The sequence below is a fragment of the Betta splendens genome, chromosome 8, assembly GCF_900634795.4.
Source record: "Betta splendens chromosome 8, fBetSpl5.4, whole genome shotgun sequence".
NCBI lineage: Eukaryota > Metazoa > Chordata > Actinopteri > Anabantiformes > Osphronemidae > Betta > Betta splendens.
The window spans coordinates 8,741,581-8,765,301 of NC_040888.2; the positions used below are offsets into that span (position 1 = coordinate 8,741,581).

Below are 23,721 nucleotides of genomic sequence, written 5' to 3' on the forward strand. Positions count from 1 at the left end.
AAAGATTACATTATTATATAGAGCCTGGTAAATACTATACACTTATGTCGAGAATTAAAAGCAAAACGCTAATTAACAAAATAAAATTGGCTTTTGATTTACTTTTTGTGTGTTTCTGTTATTGTTATTATATTACTCAAATGTTTTTTTTTTTTTTGGTATTTTCTGCTTTAAAAAAACATGACGCCATGGTGGTTCTCATCTTTTCCTGTTAAAGATGAAGATCACAGCAAATCAGAGGTGGAGTCTGGGACCTGGAGTTATGCCGCCCTGTGCTTGGGGACAGAATGAGGTGGAGCCCCGGGCGCAGGGGGAGCCAGAGGCGGGGGCTGATGGGAAACTTTTGACAGGGTAGTTACACAGGCAGCACGGGCATTTGAGTCAGGGCACCCATGCCTCAGCAGTGAGAGGCCCCACTCCCCTTGGCTGGCTGGCATCGCATAGCAGAGGCAGAGAGACGAACAGGCAGGACTGAGTGTGAGTGAACGAGGGCGAAGAGAAAGTTACAGACAAAAGTAGAAGAGCACGAGAAAAACAAGGGGGAAACGGAGTGAGAGACAGAAATCGAGACTAGGGACTGAGGTCTGTGCAGCGTGGCTCCTGAAGCTAGTTTTTCAGTAGTGTATTTTTATCTGTAGTGAGAGTGGGAGAGGTTTGCATTTGGAGTTGACAGCCATGGCAGATGCAGGTGTCAAGAAGGAGCATGCAACCCTGGCAGACGCGCCCTATGATGATGAAGAGGTAGCTCTGGTGGCGGCCGCCACTTATCCAGCTGTGGACGACGAGGAACCGGCGGACTACGGCGATCCGGTGCCGGCCGCCGGTTCTGGAGGCAAAAGCGAAGCCCAGATGAACGGCGTCATGGTCCTGTCTCTGCTGGACAAGATCATCGGGGTGGTAGACCAGATCCAGCAGACCCAGAGCGGGCTGGAGGCCCGTCAGGAGGCCATGGAGAAGTCAGTGTCCACCATCCAAGGGGAGCTGGCCAAGCTGGCGAAGAACCACATGGGCACGGCCGCCACGGTCAACAAAATGCTGGATAAGGTCCGCAAGGTCAGCGTCAACGTCAAGACGGTGCGCGGCAACCTGGAGAGGCAGGCGGGTCAGATCAAGAAGCTGGAGAGCAACGAGAACGAGCTCCTCAAGAGACGCAACTTCAAAGTCCTCATCTATCAGGTGAAGTGGGGGGAGGGGGAGGGGGGGGGGCTGTTTTCATTGCCTCACCATATTAAAACATATAATCATGATCAGGTTGTTGTCTTGTAAAGGGCTGTGCAGCGAATAGTCAGGAGTCAGTGCAAAATGCGCCTTTTGACATCAGCTCGGCGGTGGGAGTCGGCGTCTCACTGTGAAGACAGGGCCCTCGTTGTTGCAAATCGACGGACGTGAAATATTTTCTCAGGAAGCAGCTCTGATCTGGGGTTTCCGTGACATCAGCGTCTGAATCACACGTTCCCGAAACGGCCGCCGTCCGCCGGTCCCCAAACCCCGTTCCCGCTGGAAGCGAGGTGGTTCCTGCTCTCCATCGTTGCCCGGGAGTGAGATTAAATAAAGAGTCCTGTGTGTGTATAAATATATAGGACTTGTAAACTCCAGCCTGAGGGTCCACTTGAGACAGAACCAACGCCCCGCTGCGGAGCCAGAGGACAGATAGTTGGCAGGCTGCTGCTGTGTAAGATGAAGATGTAGATTTTATCATGAAGGTTTCCCGGTGGTGAGAGACACCGAACAGGTGCTCTAACCTGAACACGAACGTGTAAAAGTGAGCACCGGGCCACAGTTCGCGTCATTTCAGGAAGCATGAATAAGGTCATGGATCAGAAATACATGTAAAAAGTCAAACACGCGCGTGTTCTGAATGGGCTGTGCACTTGAGGCGCGTCACAGAGGCTTTCTTCACATCGGTAGCGGTGGATGTGGGAGTTGCAGGCCTGTCGTGAGCGGAGCTGACTTCAGAAATCTGCGTTGGCAGGCACGAATGTTTTCACAACCCCCTCCTGGGATGTTCACTGTGGGACTGAGTTACACTATGGGCATCTAGCAGAAATCCAATCAGAGATGCTGGGCCTTAATAAATTACCCCGCAAAGCAGGTGTCTCCCGCTGTTTGCGACGCGGTCTGGAGGACGTAGGTCATAATCGGAATGTGATCTATTTTAAGCCTTTTAAAGCAGGATTTGTTGCACTAGAGTAAATCAGTCCAAACCACTTCCTGTTGTCTCTTCATCACGCCGTTATCGTGATCAAAACGTCGCCGGAGCTGCCGCTTCCATGTCGCAGGAGCTGTTTTTGGAACCCTGAGGTTCTATTTATTGCCAGGGGACCGTGTCCGCTTTAATTGTCCGACACGTGGACTGATCAGAAACTGGCAGCGCAGCAAAGCAACGCTGGCCCTGAGTCACATTTCGCCACTTTTCACGTCGGTTCCGTGCGCTAATGCGTTAGCGTGGGGCGGGTGTGGAATTAGAATTAGTATGAAGGAGCTGGGGTCAGGGTGTGGCGTGTCGGGGTCAAGGGTCGGGTTCCAGCAAACGTCTGTGGAGACGGAATGAAGCATTTTTGATAATGATAATATCTAATCATCTTTATACCGGACCTTAAAAAGCAGATGTGGTATTTATATTTTCCTGTTTCTATGTCGGTGCCGTCTGAGAATAGTCCTTCATGTCAGGATTTTTCTCCTAAAATACTGCGACAGTGACGTTTTATATTTACGGTGGGACACAGAAGCCCCCGGCAACAGCGCGTGTGACAACATGTAGTAAACAACAGCGGTGGAAGCATCAGAAATATACTGTACAAATACTCTGACTGCAACTCTGACTATTTATCCAAGTGGAGCATTGTTGGCACTTTTTGCTGCACAAATCATCAACGATCTAGAGTTTCTGACTTCTGATGTCATTGCACTCGCGTTAAATCTGACCAGCTGTACAGTTGTGCGCCATAGAGCTGTGCAGGGTTCGTTGCTTGTTGTTCTGCAGTCAGCGCTGTACGTTTGCACAATGCCCGAGCTCAGTGACGCGTGTCCACATTGTGTCTCTTATTTGTGACCAGTCAGCACAATCTAGGGAGAAATCTCTAGATTCCAGAATGGAGTCTGGGCCCGACTGGACGGCTTCAATAATAAACAGGAGCTAATTTGGTGCATTTAGCCTTTAAATTTAAAGGAATGTGAAAACACTGATGAGATGATTCCAATTCCTCCAAGTGCAGGCAGATACATACTGTGAGAAGCTCTGTCTAATTATATGGATTAATAAAGTTTATGCAAGACGATCGTGTGTCCGTCAGAGTGTCAGACAGACTGGGCCTCTGGAATCAGGGTGTGTTTGGCTGCCTCTCAAGGACAGAGAGCAATGTGCTCATGTGCAGGAAGGCCTCTCAGTTGCAGTCTGTATATTTCGCTCATCACAGCCAAGCCCGGCCACCAGACACAGCCCACTTTACTCCAATAGCTTCTCATTGAGTAACACTTCATCTCTGCCAGTCTGCGTTTCCACACACACACACACACACACACACACACACACACACTGAGCCACGGAGCAGAGCTCCGGCCTCGTGCGGACCGAGCCGGAGCTCTGGTCCCAGTTAGCGCCGTGATTCATTGCGCCGGCATCCCTCCGCTCCCACTCCCGCTCCCACTCCCACTCCCACTCAGGCGTCTAATCCAGGACGAAGGGCACGGCACTTAGGCTCTCTTGAAATCTCTCCCCTCTGTCCTCTCCTGCAGTGCGCCTCTTTCTCAGGGCAAGTGGAAAGATATCTGTCAGGCTCCACATTTTACTGCTGGATGCCAGCTCCTATGTTGAGAACCCAGCACTGAGTTCAAGCACTTGCAGGCATGTGAGCCGCGCATGTGAAACTATGTCAAATAGTTAGTGTTTAGCAATAACGATGAAGCCAGTGTGCTCTATTAGTGGACGGGTCGGAGCTAACTTTCCTTCACATCATGCGGAAAAATCAGCCAAACTGGGGCTCGTCTCATTGTTTTGCCAGCGTTTTGGAGCCAGATCTATGTTTCTTTTGGCACAAAAGGCCCAATATTCTCTCTCCCTTTGATCAAGTACATTTTGAATAGGAACAATGTCCAACCGGGCATTGTGAAAAACAATGTGTGCTCGTGCTGAACTGCTAAGTCTCGCTGAGGACTGAGCTGCTGATGTGTAACGGGATCTGCTCACAGACGGTACACTTGATCTCGGCTCATTCAGGACGGTGCCGGTGGATTGTAGTCTATTCGCGGTGTTTATACTAGGTGCTTTTCCAGCACTGCGTGTCTTTAGATAATTGCTGTTATATTAAGTGTCTAATTCGGCCGCTCATTGGCTGCGTGTTATCGGCTGCTTTGTGTGTGGGGCCGGTTTTAGGCCGAGGGTGGAGTCAGGTCAGGTCATTCAGCTCCGGTTAATGCTGTTTGTGGTTCTGTGTGTGATTCAGTGCCCGTCATTTCAGCTGTTAGCACAGCAACAGACAGGACAGTGTGTCTGCACTGATACACATCAATACTAGAAGTACAGTAGATCTCAGTGTAGTAGTTATAGTAGTACATGTGTACTTATAACTCACCTTTAATCTGAGCAATGCGACATTTCGCTGCTGCATCCATACTGTATGTTGACTGTAAATATAAGTACCTGTTATTCCTGTAACCCGACACATTGCGTGTGAAAGTCAACCCCGACCCGTCCTGGTTTCAGTCAGATCGTCCTTGTGGTATTCCTCCCACTGCGGCCGCGGCGGCTCGCAGTTCCTGTCACTGGTATGTGAGTTATAGGCTGCGGCCGAGGGTTTGCCAGGACTCCCTCCGGGGCTTGGGTACCCTCAGGATTAGATTTTGCATGCACATGAATGTTTAGGATGATGAATCTATAAATAAAAAAAATTAGAACTTAATTTACCTTGTCAGTGTCAGAGGCTAACTTTAAAATTAGAATGTGTTTACATCATAATCCTATGTGGTAATATGAGAATAGATACGTACAGTACAAGTCACTACCCACTGTAGAATATACTTTCTATAATGTACATTTTATCAGTGGACATTTACACGATTTGCTCTGTTTTCCATCTTTTAAAGCTCCGTTCCATTATTCCGTCATGTAAATTGCTGTGCCTGGCTGGACGTGTTTCTTCCATCCCCTCCAGGTGTAATTTGGAAAAAATGTTGTTAGCAATGAATCATTGTAGGATGGAGTCAACTCAGCAATTACATGATGCTAAACGTCTGCCTCAAACGCACCGTTGCAACTCAATCTTTGACTTAACATAAATAAAACAAATTACAGGCGGATCTCGATGGAAAAGTTCATTTTCTGCATAAATGTGACTAAGTCTGGGACTCCAGTGGGTTGAGGCTGTTAAATGTGGACACGGGCTTCCCCCTTCACACACACGGACTTTGAATTCTGTCTAAAAAGTGGGCAGGGTGGTTTATATTTCCATTACTGCCCTCACAGTGGGTTCTTCTGCTTCCAGAAGCAGCGAGTGTCTGAGCCATGCCTCTGTGAATTGTTTGAGCTCTGTTAATGACCAGAGCACACCAGCGGCCTTATTTTAGCCTCCCGGTGCTCCTCGGGGACCCGAACATCGCCGCTCAGGCCTATACAGGGCTCCAACACGCAAACCTCCACCTCCGGCTCGTGTCGCTGGCTCCTTTGGCCTTTCCCCATCCCGGTGGGCCATGTGGGTCAGTGATATCACTCATTGTCAAGGCAAAGTGCACAGCTGCAAGGACTGGACAGGATCAGACAGCTGCTCCTGTGACTCACTGCACAGGCCTTTCATCACTGCTGCCCCAAAAGGAATGGTGCGTGTCTGTCTGTGTGTGTTTACAAGCCAGCAGTGTGTGCACGCATGTCGGTGGATCAGGACCGGGAATGTTAATGTACAAGGGTTTAAGGTCTAAATAGTCGGGCTTGTTATATTTTCCAGCTCTCAAAACTCAGATGTCGTGTTTGTAATAAAGGGAAATTTGGATTAAATGCATAAAAGGCCTGTTTGCAGTGATCCGCTGCTGGAACAGCCCTTCAATGAATGTGCTGGGAGCTGCTGGACCGGCGGTAGTGAAAGCAACATGTCGTGAAGAGGTGGGGACAGACGCCCGCAGCCTCAGTCAATGCTGCTGTTGTGGCCGTGCACCGAGGCGCTGACTGAGAGCGCTGTTTGCTGTGTGTCCTTGGAAACAGTCAGTGGTGAAATGATCCCTGAGCCGCTGTTATGACTCAGACAGAGAACATCACAGCGCTTTGACTACCAACTGAAAGTGAAGGAAGGAAAAAAGTTGTTTTTCCTTTACTTTTTATTTTTTACACACACACACACACACACACACACACACACACACACACACACACACACACACACACACACACACACACACACACACACACACACACACACACACACACACACACAGAGTGGGAGGAAGCTAGGCCCAGTGCACCAAGTGGACTTTCATCTCTCCTCACTTTATTTGTAATCAGGCATAAACGGACGAACAAACACCGCTGATAGTATCACAGTTTCCTTAGCAAGCTTTGTCGAGATTTCAGAGCGTAAACTACCTTTTTTTTTGTACGGCCTCACTCCCAGCATGCCGTTCCAACAGCCGGGGAAGCTTCCTGTTCAGACATCAGAGCTGTTCGTTTGTATGACAGGTTTGTGTTTCCTGTGTGAATATTTCAGCACATAGACTTCTGTATTAGTACCTGTGTATTTTTACACACAACCTTTATAGTGACTGCATATATTGTAGATATAGATAGATGTTTTTGTAAACAAATTAAAATGAACAGCAAACCACTTCCTCCACAGCCATGTACAGTGTTTTTCCACTATTTAGTTCTGGTCCAAATAACAATGTGCAATTATTCTATTTATTGCCGATCCATTAACACAACTCCGATAAACTCCACTGGAAAATGTTGCAGTAGGAGAACAGTATGTGCTGACAGAGTCAAAAATATCTCCCACTGATGCTGCTGTTGCAACGCGGCCCCTGTTCGCGCATGTATTCGCGATGACTGTACCACCGACACCCTCATGCCGCCGTATTTTTGTGGACACATCAGCTGTTTATTCAGCTAAACTCCGCCGGCGACGTGAGGAAGTGGTTGCCGCGGCGACGGAGGGCCGTGTTTATCTGTTGCCGCGCAGGAGGGGACGGGGGTTGTGTGGCAGCGGGGGCGGCGGTGGGGCCGAGGGCCGCGGTGGCTGGCAGCCAGAGAATGGTGGGTGGAATCCGGAGAGAGGGAAAGGCCAGCCCAAAATAACCCCATACGCAGCACCACACGCAGCGCCAGATAAGGAGGCAATGTCCGTTTTACGATAGGATCAGGTGGCAATATTTGAACTGCCCGGGGAGAAGCACTGCTCATGTGATCTGGCAGCTGTCTGCTTTTCCCACGTCTGACATCTGGAGCAAAATCCGACTTTTCTCTATTCGTCTTCCAGACAACCGTCACTTTAACATTATATTATCTTTGAACAAGAAATTTTGTGATATTCAAACAGCTTTTATGATGCAAGCAATTCATTACTATATCAACTGCTTATTGTGTTGCATCAGATGGTGTAAATAAATAAAAATAACTTATTGATATGAAGCAAAGCTTCATTGGATGATTAATTACCCCTTAAACGAGGTCTGGGTGAAAATGCTGCTGGAGTCTGAGGTGATGCAAACAGTTTTCTACTGACACATGAGCAGGTGTTGAACCTCATGGTGGAGAAGAAACGCAATATAATGGTTTATCTGTTTGACCTGAGTCCTCATACAAACACATCAACCATCTCTACTTCTTCCTGCTAACTCATATAATGGCCTGAATCATGAGCCACTTTCCAGCCTCCTCTCAGGCGTGTTGCTTTTTTAGCCTAGTGCTGCTGCTACTGAAATGCGATGACTGTTGGATTGGCAGCTGTCAGAATTACAGCAGTGTAGAGCTCCTGCTGCACATTGACAGGACGCAGTACGGCTCTAAATGCACAGTTGACCAGGTGTGAAAATGCTGCACTACTGCGCTGTATATTATATGGTTGAGTTGAAACTCAACGAACCACAGCATCTTTCCAGTGACGTGTGAGAAGCATTACAAACCTTTACAACTGATAACATCTGGATAATTAAAAAATATACATTTTCACAATGTAAAACCACCTCAACATTTTTCTTTACTTGCCGTTAGTCATAACAACAAAGGAAGACTTTGAATGTTGGATTTTATAATAGAACTTTAGCAAAAAGGCAGGAAATGCATCGGTGGTTTTATGTGACAGCCCGTTGGCTTAAGTTTCACTATGACTGATGAGTGTGGAGTTGCACATCATAGGTTTCATTTAAAGCACTGAGCTATGAATGAAAATCAGGAGATGTGCCTTAAGATACACATCACTTTCTCAACGCCAACTGAGACCTTAAATAAATGAATTTTGCCTTGTTGGCGCTTGGATGACGCCCACCACTAGATGGCACTCAGTCACTGTGTTACTGACACACTCATTCCTTTTATCTCCATTGTCACCCAAAGGCTGTGAACCACATTCATACAGTAATATTAGTGTATAATACTGTAAAGTACTTTACATAATACTACTGTGGCTAAATGGTCGTCTGTTTTACTCTTCAGGACCAAGTGAAGCCACCAAAAACATCCAAATCAAAGTCGGAGGGGACAGCGGCTGAAGAAAAGGCAGTGGAGGGCCTGCAGCAGATACCGGAGGAAGGTCAGGAAGGACTTCCTGCCAACCTCAACTCTGACGACGAGGTGGAGATCGAGGAGATTATCGAGGAGTCTCGCACCAAGCGCCTCCAGCGCACCACCAAGCAACAAGTGGACAACATCAAGAAGGCCTTCTCCAAAGAGAAGATGGAGAAGACCAAGCTAAAGACCAGGGAGAATTTGGAGAAGACTAAGCAGAGAACCCGAGAGAACCTGGAGAAGACGAGGCAGAGAACGCGTGACAACCTGGAGAAAACCAAGCACAGCCTGGAGAAGAAGATCGGGAAGCTCGGAACCCGCATGACCCCCAACCAGGAGCGTCGGGCCAAGATGAAGAGCTCTAAAGACAAGATGAAGAAGTCCCTCACCCCCGACCACAAAGTATACGCTCGCTCTAAGACAACTGTGTACCGCGTGCCGCCGTTCACCTTCCACGTGAAGAAAATCCGAGAAGGGGAGGTGGAGGTGGTGCAGAGCACAGAGCTGGAGGCCGCGGCCGAGGCCGAGGCTGAGGGCCAGCCGGCCGGGGAGGAGAACGGACTGGGTGTGCACGTGGAGGTGGAGGAGGGAGAGCTGGTGAGCGTGGACAGCCCGGAAATGGATGACCTGCTGGAGGTGACGGAGGACTCTGAGCTCGTCCGGGTGAAGCCCGATTACCTAAAGAAGACCCAAACTGAATAGAGCTCTGTGGTGAAGAGGAGGGTGGCGGATGAGGAAGGGAACCCGCTCTGGATGAAGCAGTCTGATCACAAGAGCACTCTCATTTGTAGTAGTTGAAGGGACTTTCTAGACGCGATCACAGTCTGTGACAGTTTTGTTCTGCTCTCTTTTTATTGTTTCCACCCAGGACGACTTTCATATTTGCTCCTCTAACAAAGTAAAAAAACAAAAATAGCCTATTTATTTGTGCTGCAGGCTGGTTATAGTAAAGCTGAGAGTTTAGGCTGCTGGCAGTTAGTTGTTAGCTTAATAAACCGAGTGGCTATAAGAAACAAAAGGTATAAATAGTCTTTACTCTTGAAATCTAATGTATAATATAATAATATAATATACCGTGTATGATATGCACGTGAATAGTGAACTGGAAGTTATTGTCGAGACTCATGAATAAGTATAGGTGGTGTTGTGATAGATTGTACTGTGAATGTGTTGAAGGACTGATAAGGAATTGACTTAACTGATCAGATGAAGGGTTTACAAAACATTTCTAATGTGTATGAATTGTAGAAAATGTCTATTTCCTTCCCCCTATTTGGGCAGTGTGCTAAACAGAATGTTTACATTATAAAAATAGACACGTATTATATTATAGTAGTAAATATTGAGTCTGGTATATAAGTCTGGTATATAAAGTACCAGTATATAAACATTTAGACATTTAGCAGTAATGATCTTATTTAAAGGCCATTGCTGTTATAATAAGCATTGAAAGATTTTTCTATAAGAACTGTGTAAATGTGAAAAAAAGAGTAGCAGAGCTCATAAGATAAACAAGTGTCTACTGAGTTTGAACTTGTTCTTCGTCATTAGAAAAAACAACTCTAGCTCGACTTAATGATTTTTACTTAGCCATTTTTTGCCATTTTTATTAGATATCGGATCTCTTGTACTTTTACAGAGCACGCTTCTGCACGGTGGAGAACAAAAACCACCGTGTCGCCATGGTCACAGCTACTCACAGTGCACATTTGCACGTCACTATTTAATTTAACCGAGGTAATTGCGGGCGGAAAAGCGATGGCCTGAGGAGCAAGATGACAGCTTAATGACCGACTACGTTACACACCGCGATGCAAATGTCACCCTGACATATGGTCGACGGGAGATCACTGGAACTGAAGGAGGCAAACTGTAAGCGCGTTTGCGGTGGCAAGGCACCACATTCCTTTGGATTATGGAATGGAAACAAAATAATGACACATAAGTAAATAAAATTAAAGAGGAGCGACTATGACAAAATAAGTTGTTACAAAAAAGTGACAGAGGCTGAAAGAAGGAATAATATATAGATTGTACTTATGATCTTGTTTAAACTGGAAACATGGAAGTTTGATTGTTTCTTTTGATTCTCTAAGGCAAGCACACCATCCTCCAGACAGAAGCTAAGTGGATTCACTGCTTCCATTTCCCTCTCTGGAGACTGTGTGTGACCTTGGTGTGATGCAGGCATGCAGGAGCTCCAGCACTGTCGAGCCTGGAACACCATTAAAGTAATCAATGAGGTAGGGAATGCAATTAGGGAGAGTGCTCTGAGCAGAGAACAGTCAGACGTGGTTAGAAGGATGCAGGAAAGCGGTGTGTTCAAGGTGCGTGCGTATTATATTTCACTAAAACACTACATTTTATAAAACAACACATTTTTTAATAACCTGCTTTGGACATCACGCAAGCTTAAAATTAATATAGTATCATATTTTATTGTGAAGCAGAACTTTTGTCTTGCACACTGAGACACTTGTAAAATAGTGGTCCCTTTAAGAACCATGTACTTTTGCCATCATGTATATTTTGCCTTGTTTTATGCTGGTGATAATTGCAAAATAGAAGCAGCCTGTGAGTGTGACGTAGCTCATGCATAGCTAATACCTGAGTCATTATGAATGTGATTAAAACATTATCACACAGCTGGAGCACAGTGTGTTAAATAAGTGCTTTTTGGTTGATACTGAAAGTCTGAAGCTTGTATTTCTGTTGTGTTTAAGGCCCCATTTGCCTCATTGAAAAATTAAAAAATAAAAGTTTTAAAATATCACCACACTATTCGCTGCCTGTCATTTTTACTTCGCAGCTCTGCTCATAAAAATTTGTGTGTTTGGTTTATGACTTGTATTTAGTTCGTTTAACTACTGTGCCATGTTTAGAAAAGGTCGATAATGAACAGCACTGGCGCTATTAAACTCTTGATGACGTCAATTGTGCCAGTAACTCATGTGACTTCCAGACTGGCTGTTCCGTAGAGGAGCTCATCCTCCCTTCGCTTGTAAAGCAACGCCTGCCTCGTCTGTAGCCCGTTCAGAGGGAGGGTATTACGATGGGAACAGCGTAGTTGCGACAGCAGTAAACACGACTTTCTCAACCAACCCCAACTCAAGGTCCCGCCTTTATTTGTTTTACCTGCCTTCTCATTGGATAAGACTGAGTTCCCGGCTAGTATTGGATGCTGGAGGCATCAATAACGTACTCACCAGAGTTTGTCTGGCTGGAAGGCTGTTATGTAGGGGATGGGTTGAAATCCCTCTATGCTTGTGTCGGAGAAGTGTTTGACTGTGCGGGCGAACAAAGTTGAACTCTTGTTACGGTGGCTTTTGCGCGTTTAACTGTATAAAAGTTGCCACCGGCTCTCCTCGTCGGTGTTTCAGAAGAAAACAGTCCCAGTTTTCCCGACGGGGAAACTTCCACGCTAAGTGTCAGAGTAGAAGGTAAGCGACGAACCTCGCGCGAACTTCTGTTTGCGTCACATCTTAAAGACGTTTCCTATCTTCCCGAAAGATGTATAATCGACATTATATCAAGCCAGACCACGCAGATGCACGATTAACTGTTACAAATGCAGCCCCGTGACTACTTTATAAATAATTCATAGTAGGACGACCATCGTGTGCGTCTGGTATTACATAGGTAATTAAGTGTCAGTTACAGCCGTTCGGTTCTGCTAGCATCGTCTGTTCCAGGCAGCACTCAGTGCGGGTTTCGTTTTATTTTGCTCACGCGGTCTGGTTCACTTAGGTACTTCAGTGCTCACACGTCCACCCGGTCTCGTTTGAATACCAGTGTCGGCTCAGATTTACCGTCAGGGGATGCAGATGTTTGCCGTTTGGCCAGGTTAGAGCTGCAAAGCCATTGTGTTGCGTTTCCCTCGGGTCGTCACGCCCATCTCTGCAGGCGAGCGCGTCTCACGCCTCAACCAGGGATTCATTTCTCTCTTTTTGCACATTCGATTCTATATCTGGCGTTTACTGACAGGAAAAAGTGTAGTTTGCTATTAATAGCATTGTCAAAACAGCAGCGTTAGTGAAGCCACTTCCATGTGTTGACTCCTACTTTTCGTGTTTCACATCTGCTGCTACTCTAATGATTCGTCGTGAAATGAATACATTAACACGGTTTAGGTCTCTGGTCAAACTACACCCGTGTTAGACGTCATAAACTGGGTAATTGTCAGGCTTAACGCTGCGATTATATAGACAAGGAAGTGCTTCCCGTAATATCGATGACACGTTTTTAGGAATCGCGTTGAGCTTTACTGTTAGTGTCACACTCACTGCCAAACACCTGGAACCGGATCAACAATACACGGCCAGGCCAAATACTTTCGAAGAATTGTCTGCTTCAATCTGACTTTCAAAACTCAAAACACTTGTCACATGACCTAACACAGTGGTATATTAATACTTTTTAAATACATTATCACTGTTTTCTATCGTGTGTTTGAATTTCCGCGTGTCTAATTGTCTAATGTGTAACTCAATACAACAAATGGAGAGACACAATGGAAGCAGGAGAAACAGATCATATTTTCAGGCTGTGGCAAGAGGTTTGAAAAAAGACCTATTTTTCTCTGTTCTTGGCTTGTATGGTTTCTTTTGTGTGTCAGAGAACTAAAAACTAGAACCAGGTGTAAGTCCAATTTCACCCACACATGAAACTAGGGGACCATATTTCATGTATTGTAAAAATGAAAGGAACTGAACAGTGAGTCAGCGGCTCTTTGGTGTGATCCTCTCAGGGTTTGAATGTTTAATAAACAGTGGATTGACCTTTCTGGTTTATCCGTTCATTGGCTTTGTCATGAAACTCTTGGCTATTTACAACTAGTCTTAGGGTTAATTGAATATTTAAAGTTATTAGTATTTCAAGCCAAACATAACTGGCTTCAATTCCTGTTTTAACAAGATGGCTGTCAGACTTTATTAGACTGAATCCATCATTATAATTACAGTTGTTGCACCTGTGCCCATAATACTACAATTGGTAAAGATGTCTGCAGAGGGAAACATTATACAACTTTATAAAAATGACTATTACGTTTGCAATATGTTCAACTTTCGTTGACACAGAGTCTGATGAGACTCTGTAGGCACTTTATAATTATGAAGGCTGTGTTTAGTACTGGTGTTAATTATGTTGTACACAGGGGAGGCTCTGTAATGTTGTCCTCTGTGTGCAAACAAATGAGGCGAAGCATTTTGTCAGAGCAGGTTTAGGCACCTTTCACAGAACTTTTTGATGTGAACGGCACTATCTGTGATCTCTGCTTTTTCTGTACGGCAGTGGTATGTTACCTCCTGGAAACAGAAAGCATAATCTAGTTTCTTGTCAAGAACAATTCTGAGTCACCGGCTGCTAAGGATCAGAGCTTTTCTGAACTGCACAACACTTTGTGCACTGATACTGTTCACGTATTTTATTTATTTTTTTATTTATTTATTTTTATATATATATATATATACATATATTTTGTTGTATTCAGTGGCTGCTCATTGTTCATATTCACTTTCTTGGGAACAGTTGTAGTCTGATTTTTGTAAAACAAGAAGCCTACTGAACCCTATGGATCTTAGTTGTCTCTAGAAACGGTTTAGTGAGGGTCACTGAGCAGAATGTTGAAGGTGCATTAAACTCGTTAGAAAATGAATAAAATGAAGGATTGTCAATCATAGGCTGGTTTCATTATTATGTCACAAGACATATATTTCTCAGTTATGACAATATACATACAGTAACTGTGTAAGAGCCATGAGGAGAAAATGTGGTTTTGGATGTTTCGAGTAAAAACAGTTAAGGCCAAACCTCAGCCACAGTTCAGTAACGTCTTTATGTCTGGGGAGCTGAAAGCTGTTAATATTGGCCTATATTTCTTGGTGGAGGTGCAGTAATTCTTTGAACAGGAAGTGTTTGTTCTGAAAAGTAGTCCTCCTAAAGACAAGTCATCATTTTCAGAGGAAACCTGACATTTTTTGTTATTTCTGTTGTGTCACTGTAAGCATTAGGCTGTTAATACATATAATATTACTCCTTATGCATATTTTTATGTACTCAGAATTTTTACTGTTCTCCATTGTGTGTGTGGGGGGGTTTGTGAAGGTGTATGTCAGGATGGCCCAATGGAACCAGTTACAGCAGCTGGAAACCAGGTATCTGGAGCAGCTGTACCACTTGTACAGTGACAGCTTCCCCATGGAGCTACGACAGTTTCTTGCCCCCTGGATTGAGAGTCAAGACTGGTGAGAACTAATTAAATGACTGGATCCTGTTTTATAAACACATGTTGTGTCTGCTGTTTGCTAACATATACTATCAAACTACTACAGTACTTTCACTGCCTCTTACTATGACTTGGAAATCTTGGAAATAAATTATATTTAATTAATACATGGCCCTTTTCATTTTAACGATGTTTTCTTTTGAGTAACAGTAGACTACTAGGTAATGGCCAAATTCATAGGGCACATTATGTAATGATATTTTTGTTGTGAGACAGAAAACGTATATATGAAAGTGAAAAGTAGGTGGGGATGAGTTCAAGTATATCTTTAGTTATTAAGAAGAAACTAAATCGTCATGTCCTGATTATCCTATCTTCTCCTCTAAAAGGGCTTATGCTGCCAATAAGGAGTCGCACGCCACACTGGTATTTCACAACCTTCTGGGAGAAATAGACCAGCAGTACAGTCGTTTCCTGCAGGAGAACAATGTACTCTATCAGCATAACCTACGCAGGATTAAACAGCATCTGCAGAGCAAGTACTTGGAGAAGCCGATGGAAATTGCTCGCATTGTTGCCCGCTGCCTTTGGGAGGAGCAACGGCTCCTGCAAAGTGCCACCTCAGCTGCACAGGTACAGAAAGCTATACCACTGCACATCTGTACTCCTTATTATTCTTTTAATGTTATTATTCAGTGATTTATGGGGATGGTCCAATGCTTCTGTATCTTGCAGGATGGCCAAGCAGCCCATCCCACGGGGACTGTAGTGACAGAGAAGCAACAGATCCTAGAGCACAACCTTCAAGATATTAGGAAGAGGGTTCAGGTAAACTTGCAGATTAATTATTGGAATATTGAGACTTTCTTACTCAGATAGAATTAGGTTGTCTTGACAAATAATACGTTTCTCTACAGGATATGGAGCAGAAAATGAAAATGCTTGAGAACTTGCAGGACGACTTTGACTTCAATTATAAGACGCTTAAAAGCCAAGGAGGTATATTTGCTTAAGTATTATCTTAACTCTTGTGGTTATTTGTTGTTGATTTTGTGGAAAGTTTCAATCTCTAACAAATCCCATCAATGGCCTTTTGTGACTTATTTCTAACAATGCATACAACGCGCTCCAGAATTGTCCCAGGACCTAAATGGAAATAGCCAAGCTGCTGCTACCAGACAGAAGATGGCTCAACTTGAGCAGATGTTGAGTGCTTTGGACCAGCTCAGGAGGGTATGTTTTAAGAATAGCTTTAGGCAAAATGCAAAAAGAAAACAACAAGAAGTTATTGTTTGTCCAGCTTTATTTTGGTACCAACCACAGTGTCGCTGTTGTGTTCTTGTAGCAAATTGTGACAGAGATGGGAGGCTTGCTGACCGCCATGGATTACGTGCAGAAGAACCTGACAGATGAAGAACTAGCAGACTGGAAGAGAAGGCAACAAATTGCCTGTATTGGAGGTCCACCTAACATCTGTCTGGATCGACTTGAAACATGGTACACAAGACTTTGTACAAGTTCCTAATTCGAATAAACACATTAAATGATCAGTTGTAAACTTAAGTAAGAAAACTCTATCAGAAAACATGAGCAATGTGATGTGTGTCCGTATGGTGATATGCATCTTCCAGACAAATAGAGTGGGTTTCATTTTCTAACTAGGATCACATCCTTGGCTGAGTCCCAGCTACAGATTCGTCAGCAGATAAAGAAACTTGAGGAGCTTCAGCAGAAAGTCTCTTACAAAGGAGACCCTATCATTCAGCATCGGCCTGCCTTAGAGGAGAAGATTGTGCACTTGTTCAGAAACCTCATGAAAAGGTACGCTATGTAAAGAGTCCTTGCACTGCTTCTGCCAAGACTGCTTTTTTCATGGCTTTTGTGAAAATATCAGGGGCAGGGCATCATTGTGAAAAATGGAAGTGACCCAGACTGAAAGTGATGACTGAGTGTGAGACGTAATTGGAACGTCTGAAGAACTCAAGTGAACTTTTGACCTAATGTTTCTGAAAACTTTAAACGCATCATCTGCTTTATTTTTTAGTGCTTTTGTGGTGGAAAGACAGCCCTGTATGCCCATGCATCCAGACAGACCACTGGTCATAAAAACAGGAGTGCAGTTCACAAATAAAGTCAGGTGAGATGCAGCACTGAACGCTACATGTCAGAGAGAAAACAAGTTTTATATTTTTTATATAATTTTCTGGACAATATTTTACTTATCTCCTATTCTCCAGGTTACTGGTAAAGTTTACTGAACTCAATTACCAGCTGAAAATTAAAGTCTGCATAGACAAGTGAGTTTATTTGTCTTTGTCTCTATCTTTTTAAAAACGATGCCACTGCTGGACTTTAGTTCCTGATTGTAATTCCTTGTTTTTTTAGAGAATCTGGGGATGTGGCTGCAATTCGAGGGTGAGATATGAAAACTGTGTATTTACTAAAAAAAGTCCCTAAATATTATTTTTCATATGATTATTTTAATAATATTTCACTTTCTGCTCTGCTCTTATTCAGTTCACGAAAGTTTAACATCTTAGGTACCAACACAAAAGTGATGAACATGGAAGAATCCAACAATGGCAGTCTTTCAGCAGAGTTCAAACACTTGGTGAGTCACCACCATTTGCGATGATGGTAATGATTTTCTCTGATAAAAGTCATTTTTGGAGCACTGACTTCCCATTTGTTACAGACCCTAAGAGAACAGAGGTGTGGTAATGGTGGACGGACCAATAGTGATGTAAGTACTATTTCCAACGCTGTGTGTTAATATTGTATGTGATACCGGGTTGTTTATTTTAGATGGCTGCATACAATGTTCACAGTTACATTTGGATATTTATAAATAGTCACGACAAACTGTGTTTTCTCTAGGCCTCTCTGATTGTCACAGAGGAGCTCCATCTAATAACTTTTGAGACAGAAGTCTACCATCAAGGCCTGAAAATTGATTTGGAGGTAAGTGTCCCAGCTTTTTTTTCAGAAGCGGAAGACAGCACAATAAGGTATAAACACCCAAAGCACAATACAGTGTATCATCTAGTAACCAAGACAAGATTCCCCACATTCTGTGACCTCTTCATATTCTGAAATGAGCTGATATTTACAGGAAAGCCTCTGTCATCAAACTTTAACTGACCTGCACTGAATATTAGCATACTATAAAATAAAAAAAGTGCAAGTAAGAAGAAAATGTGTAATTAACATAATTAAATAATTAATAATTAAATAATTAATAATTTTTTTTTCATGCAGACTCATTCCCTGCCTGTGGTGGTTATATCCAACATCTGTCAGATGCCCAACGCCTGGGCTTCCATTCTGTGGTACAACATGCTCACCAACCACCCAAAGGTAGGACAGCACCCTCTGGTGGAGAGGGGCTCAACTGATAGGGGAATGTCTACACATTACAGTTATAAATCAGCTTCTGGTGAAAATTGTCTCTTTGGCGTTTGTGGACAGAATGTGAACTTCTTCACAAAGCCCCCAGTTGGGACGTGGGACCAGGTGGCAGAGGTGCTAAGCTGGCAGTTCTCCTCCACCACCAAGAGAGGCCTGACCATTGAACAGCTCACCACCCTAGCTGAGAAATTACTAGGTCAGACAATACACCTCAGATTCTAAAAGCCTTTAAATGTGCACTTTTTTTTAAAAATTTAAGGGTGATGACACTTTAAAACGTTTCAGGGCCGTGTGTGAACTACTCTGGCTGTCAGATCACCTGGGCCAAGTTCTGTAAGGTACTTAACCTTCCACCCACATCTAGTTCAGTTTACTATTTTGCTATTGTATTGCTTCACTGTAAGCTAATTTTTCTTCCTCTTTACAGGAAAATATGGCTGGCAAAGGCTTCTCCTTCTGGGTTTGGCTGGACAACATTATTGACTTGGTGAAAAAATATATCCTGGCTCTGTGGAATGAAGGGTGAGAGACTGTTCTCTGTTTACTGGCAAACCCCTAAGCTGTTTGTTACCTCCCTTACATGTAACAGTGTTTTGGTTTGCAGTGGTTGACGTATTTATTTGACTTTCTGCAGGTACATAATGGGCTTCATCAGTAAGGAAAGGGAGAGGGCCATCCTGAGTCCAAAACCTCCCGGTACTTTCTTGTTGCGCTTTAGTGAGAGCAGCAAAGAGGGAGGTATCACATTTACATGGGTGGAGAAAGACATCAGTGGTGAGTTTTTTAGGTCATGTGTATGACCCTGTAACATCTTCAGCACTTTCTTTGGTTGTTTCAACCCTAATCTGTGAACTCAATTGTGTTCACAGGAAAAACCCAAATCCAGTCAGTGGAGCCCTACACCAAGCAGCAGCTCAACAATATGTCATTTGCTGACATTATCATGGGTTACAAGATTATGGATGCAACCAACATTCTGGTTTCACCTCTTGTTTACCTTTACCCCGATATACCCAAAGAGGAAGCTTTTGGGAAATATTGCCGGCCAGAAGCAGCTCCTGAGTCAGACATGGGAGGAGACTCTACTAGCAGTAAGTTACTGCACTGTCCCAGAGGACGTACGTGCAGTTTAAGGCTGTATTTAGGGTGTACTTACTGTATGCATAGATAATATCAGTGTCGCTTGCTTTATTACTTAGTCCTTGCATAATTTAAAACATGACAGACAGAACATAAACAGAAGTGAAAATGAGAGCAAAGAAAGAAATGTTTTTTCTTGCATAATTGATCACATAGTTAATAAAAAGTATGATATATCCCTGATTATAAGAGAATTAGTATTTATGCTGTTTTATGTGGATGGTGTATTTATGGTGATTCCTTTTTTTCCTGACAGCTACTCAGCCATACTTAAAGACAAAGTTCATCTGCGTTACCCCGTAAGTATCTGCCACTCATTTTTATATATTGCATTATTTACAAATGTTTACAGAAACAGTGTATGCCATCTAGTGACTTCCACACTGGATTTTCTTTATTATCGGGATGTGATGTTTGCAACAGTGTTCTTAACTCAAACGCACTTCCCTTTTTATTTTCATTTTTTTATAAGGCGAGTGTTGCCAAACGTTTAAAGAAAAGAGAACAGGGTTGTTTTTAGCATGAGTCATGAGTCTTCGCAGAAACCAGCACCCTGCTCAGAGTGCACCAGGGGACACAGTTATGCATGTGCAGATACAGAGTAGATTATTTTTGACACATCAGACATCAGGTTTGCCTGCATTGATGTTCTCTGATGGTAAATGAAATCCCATGCTCAATAAAAAACCCATCATATAACCGTTTCTTTTCTGTAAACAGTAAAACTATACATGGTCCAGAGAGACAGCTGTTCACATGGTTTGTGCGTGTAATTTTACTGTACATGTGTGTATACATTATGGGGTGGTGGCGTGGTTGCGGTTGTAATCAAATCAAAAACATTTTTTTCCATTTCGAATCTGGTTCCTTGTTGGTCAGGGTTCTGGATTTGAAAAATTTCAAACACCAATTTTTTTTCAGTTTTCAAATCTTTAAATCTCAGTGACAAGTTATTAACAACTAACTGCTGATAATGAAATGATGAACAAAACAGACAAAACACAGGGTTTCTCATGTAAGCACACATGGTGCACGTAAAGAAACAACAAAAGGGGAAATTATAACCCTGTCCCGTATTTGTCTGAGTTTTCCTCACATGATCAACAAACCTGATGACCTGTTTTATGACCTGTGGCAGTGCAACGTTAAGTTAATATCGTAATATTGGGTTTAACAGCCAAACTTAAATTTGCAGTCGTCAGAGTGCGTGCACAGGCCAGTCAGCCAGCGTGCATCGGTAGTGGTGGGTTTGGTGGAGTGTTGGTGGGTTGTGAGGTTTGCTCAGTGAGATCCTGACCTGTCTCCGTAGGTGTCCCTCCGTGTTCATGGACTTGCCGGACTGTGAGCTGCTTGGGAACGGATTCCCAGGGTAGGCGCTTGGGGGAAGGTCGCATGTAGGGTTGTGTGTGCATCCTGTCACTTTGTCTGTATGTGTGACTAATGGGTTTCAGGTGTAAAGGTCCACTTCTTCCTATTCATGTTTCTAACTCACAGACACTTACCCCGGTCCTAATACCCTGCCATTCATCATTAGCTTTAGGTTGTCTGGTATTTCCCAGCCAAAGGACATTTATGGTTTCAACTGTTTTGTTTTGGTCGTTGTGGTGATTAATATTAATGATTACTTATTTCTTTAGTTTGGTGAATTAATAGTCCAGGTGAAACATTTGAGAAAACCGGTTGTAATTCAGCTTGAAGGTGTGGCCTGGTTTAATTCCTTTCCTCCCCTGCTAACCAACATCACATGTGCAATAATTTCCACTATAGAATAAAAGCGAACAATCATCATAAGTTCATTGCTTAACATATACGTTGATGGCGTGAGTCGTCGGGTTGTTAGCTGATTTAGACCATGCAGCAGAATCACAAGATCTCCACTTGTTCTGTCATTGTGGTCTACAGTATGTGATGAGCACAAATAGCCCCGTACACTAGTCACTGGGTTGTTCGCTTGTGGGATAACAAAACAGTTAGTCTGATAAGAGAGGTTAATGTTGAAGTGTTTTTGTTTACAGTCTATTTTTCACCTCATCCTGTTTTTGTTTTTTTGTTTGTGTCACAGAACCAACTCTGGAAACACAAGTGATCTGTTCCCAATGTCACCTCGCACTCTTGACTCTCTTATGCCCAATGAAGCTGAACCTAATCCAGTCATGGGTGAGTCATTGACACCTATAGTTACACACTGTACACACACACACACACACACACACACACACACACACACACACACACACACACTGACTCAAACTGTAACCTCACCTTATGGTTACTGTAGGAGTCGGGCTATCCACCATGTCCTCACATTCCACCATCCTTCTGATTATTATATCTAGTACATACACATTATAAAGCTATACCTAATATTAATTTCTGGTTTGTGAATTTCTTCTGTAGATTCACTCACTTTGGACATGGACGTAGCATCGCCTCTGTGAAGAGCATGTTTTGTCTTCCTTTGTTGGATTATGATATCATGCTGTGATAGAGGTTTTGAATCATCGCCTCTGCTTCTGTACAGTTTGTTTCTCGTTACTGTGTAAAAATGACTCACTTTCACACAATAGATGATTTTTCAAATTTATTCCTTTGAAAAGCATTGCCACTTATTTCATTGTGACTGTACACCTGTACTTAGTTTGTGAAATTGTAGATTGATTATACTGACCTGTTGTATTTTAAACAGCATCCTCCTCTTACAGTACTTCTCCACTTTCACAAATGTCTCTGAGTATCTGGTCTCGTTTAAGTATAATTTTAAGTATAGTTTTTTGTTATTGACCTTTTCAAAGTCTATAGATTCTTGTGATTTTTATAGCATATTTTTTGGATAAGCTAAGTTGCTTTGCAAATATTTTTATTATTCTGTAATGTTAATCGATGCCAAATCAAATGTCACATGTTCTAATGTTTTAAATTGTTTCGGTTTTAATGTGATTTTAAAAAAGGAATTTTGACTTTTATTTCTTAATTTTAAAAAGCTTGAAATGACATTAAAGACAAAGAAGGTTCTGTTTCCCCTTATTGAGAGAAATAACATTGGCATGTCTGGTAAAAGTGGTTTTGTGACACTGTTTTTTGTCTCTTCTACTAAAATACTGCAAGTTAAGGGAATTGTATTTGCTTTTGAGATGAGCAGTTTAAATATTTTTATGTCATGTAAATTAACAGTTTATTTTAGAACAAGCGTGTAATCAAAATAGCCATGTTTAAGAAACATTTAAAAAATTTAAGCCATGTCTGTTATGCCATGAACTATCTTGATGTTTTCTGTAAAATATGCTGTAACAACTCTTTGAAACATGGCAATAAAAAAATAGATATCAATGTACATGGTGTAGGAGTCACTTTGTGTAATTATATATTGCTAAATAATTACATATCTGAAGTGCAGGAACACATGGAGATGTTCTTTTCAGCGTTGAGTTTCCCCATGATAAATGAATAAGCAGTATTCATGATCAAGATAAAGGAACGAGGAAGGCAACGCCAAGACCATTAACACCAACTGCAGCTTTTCCATGGACTTGCTGAGGATGAGCAGGAGGAATGACTTCACAACTGGAAATGCATCAGAGGTGCCAGGAACCAAGATCTCCAAAGATTTATAACAAGCAATAAAGCTAATAAAAAATATGCAAGCAATAAAGTCTGAAACCCAGGGCCGCTATAGCCTCTGCCAGTAGCTCCAACAGGAGGCTAAGATACAGCAAAACACTTAGATTTATATGTATTGTGGGGTCTTTACAATACGTCTGCCAAACCACACAGAGAAGCTGACTGTAAAAGCCTACCTCATGTTTGGCCTTGTGCTTATTTCTGTGGAGTGGTTCAAGGACAGTTCTTCATCTTACTGTATCAGATGCACGGTGCATTGAGGATGGAGCAAGGACCGTAAGGAGGAAAATCGTGGGTCTTGTTGAACATCTCTTGAACATCACTGTATGTAGCCAATATTAAAATAATGATCACATAGAGCTGATGACGTAAATACCCGGCAGAGATACTGTAACTCCACACTTCCTATCTGCTTTAGTGACAAAATTCTCATCAGACGCTCTGTGGACTTCCCTGGCTGGAAACCCCGCGCTGCACGCGTGCAGCTCTGCAGTGGGACTCCCATCCTGTATTTGACGGTAAGGAGGATCTCTGCCTGGCTGGGTGTTCCGCATCTGCTCTCACGCGTGCGTCTCTAGTGTGCGTCGGTGGGAGGAAGCAAACACGGACTGGCGTGGGGAGGTGA

The 23,721-nt window shown here is 43.2% G+C and overlaps 2 protein-coding genes across 4 annotated transcripts; both read left to right on the top strand.

Moving 5' to 3' along the window:
• Positions 1 to 9: 9 nt before the first annotated feature.
• Positions 10 to 11,482, top strand: cavin1a (caveolae associated protein 1a). Its single transcript, XM_029159944.3, has 2 exons — positions 10 to 1,176; positions 8,633 to 11,482. Exons 1-2 carry the CDS (start codon positions 676 to 678, stop codon positions 9,404 to 9,406), a joined length of 1,275 nt encoding a protein of 424 aa, XP_029015777.1. The 5' UTR covers positions 10 to 675; the 3' UTR covers positions 9,407 to 11,482.
• Positions 11,483 to 11,925: 443 nt separating this feature from the next.
• stat3 (signal transducer and activator of transcription 3 (acute-phase response factor)) lies at positions 11,926 to 22,809 on the top strand. Of its 3 annotated transcripts, XM_055510717.1 has the most exons (25): positions 11,926 to 12,144; positions 14,810 to 14,949; positions 15,320 to 15,563; positions 15,666 to 15,758; positions 15,848 to 15,929; positions 16,063 to 16,163; positions 16,276 to 16,427; positions 16,593 to 16,751; positions 16,975 to 17,067; positions 17,168 to 17,227; positions 17,316 to 17,345; positions 17,448 to 17,541; positions 17,626 to 17,673; positions 17,808 to 17,891; positions 18,189 to 18,287; positions 18,399 to 18,534; positions 18,624 to 18,676; positions 18,766 to 18,860; positions 18,973 to 19,112; positions 19,208 to 19,429; positions 19,735 to 19,777; positions 20,199 to 20,237; positions 20,788 to 20,847; positions 21,541 to 21,635; positions 21,876 to 22,809. In XM_055510717.1, the coding sequence occupies exons 2-25, from the start codon at positions 14,822 to 14,824 to the stop codon at positions 21,914 to 21,916; spliced, it is 2,391 nt and encodes a 796-aa protein (XP_055366692.1). In that variant the 5' UTR covers positions 11,926 to 12,144; positions 14,810 to 14,821; the 3' UTR covers positions 21,917 to 22,809. The 3 variants fall into 3 exon arrangements, with proteins under 3 accessions (XP_055366692.1, XP_029015775.1, XP_029015776.1); XM_029159942.3 differs by lacking the exon at positions 20,199 to 20,237 and having other exon boundaries at positions 11,927 to 12,144; XM_029159943.3 differs by lacking the exons at positions 20,199 to 20,237; positions 20,788 to 20,847 and having other exon boundaries at positions 11,927 to 12,144.
• The last annotated feature ends 912 nt before the right edge of the window (positions 22,810 to 23,721 follow it).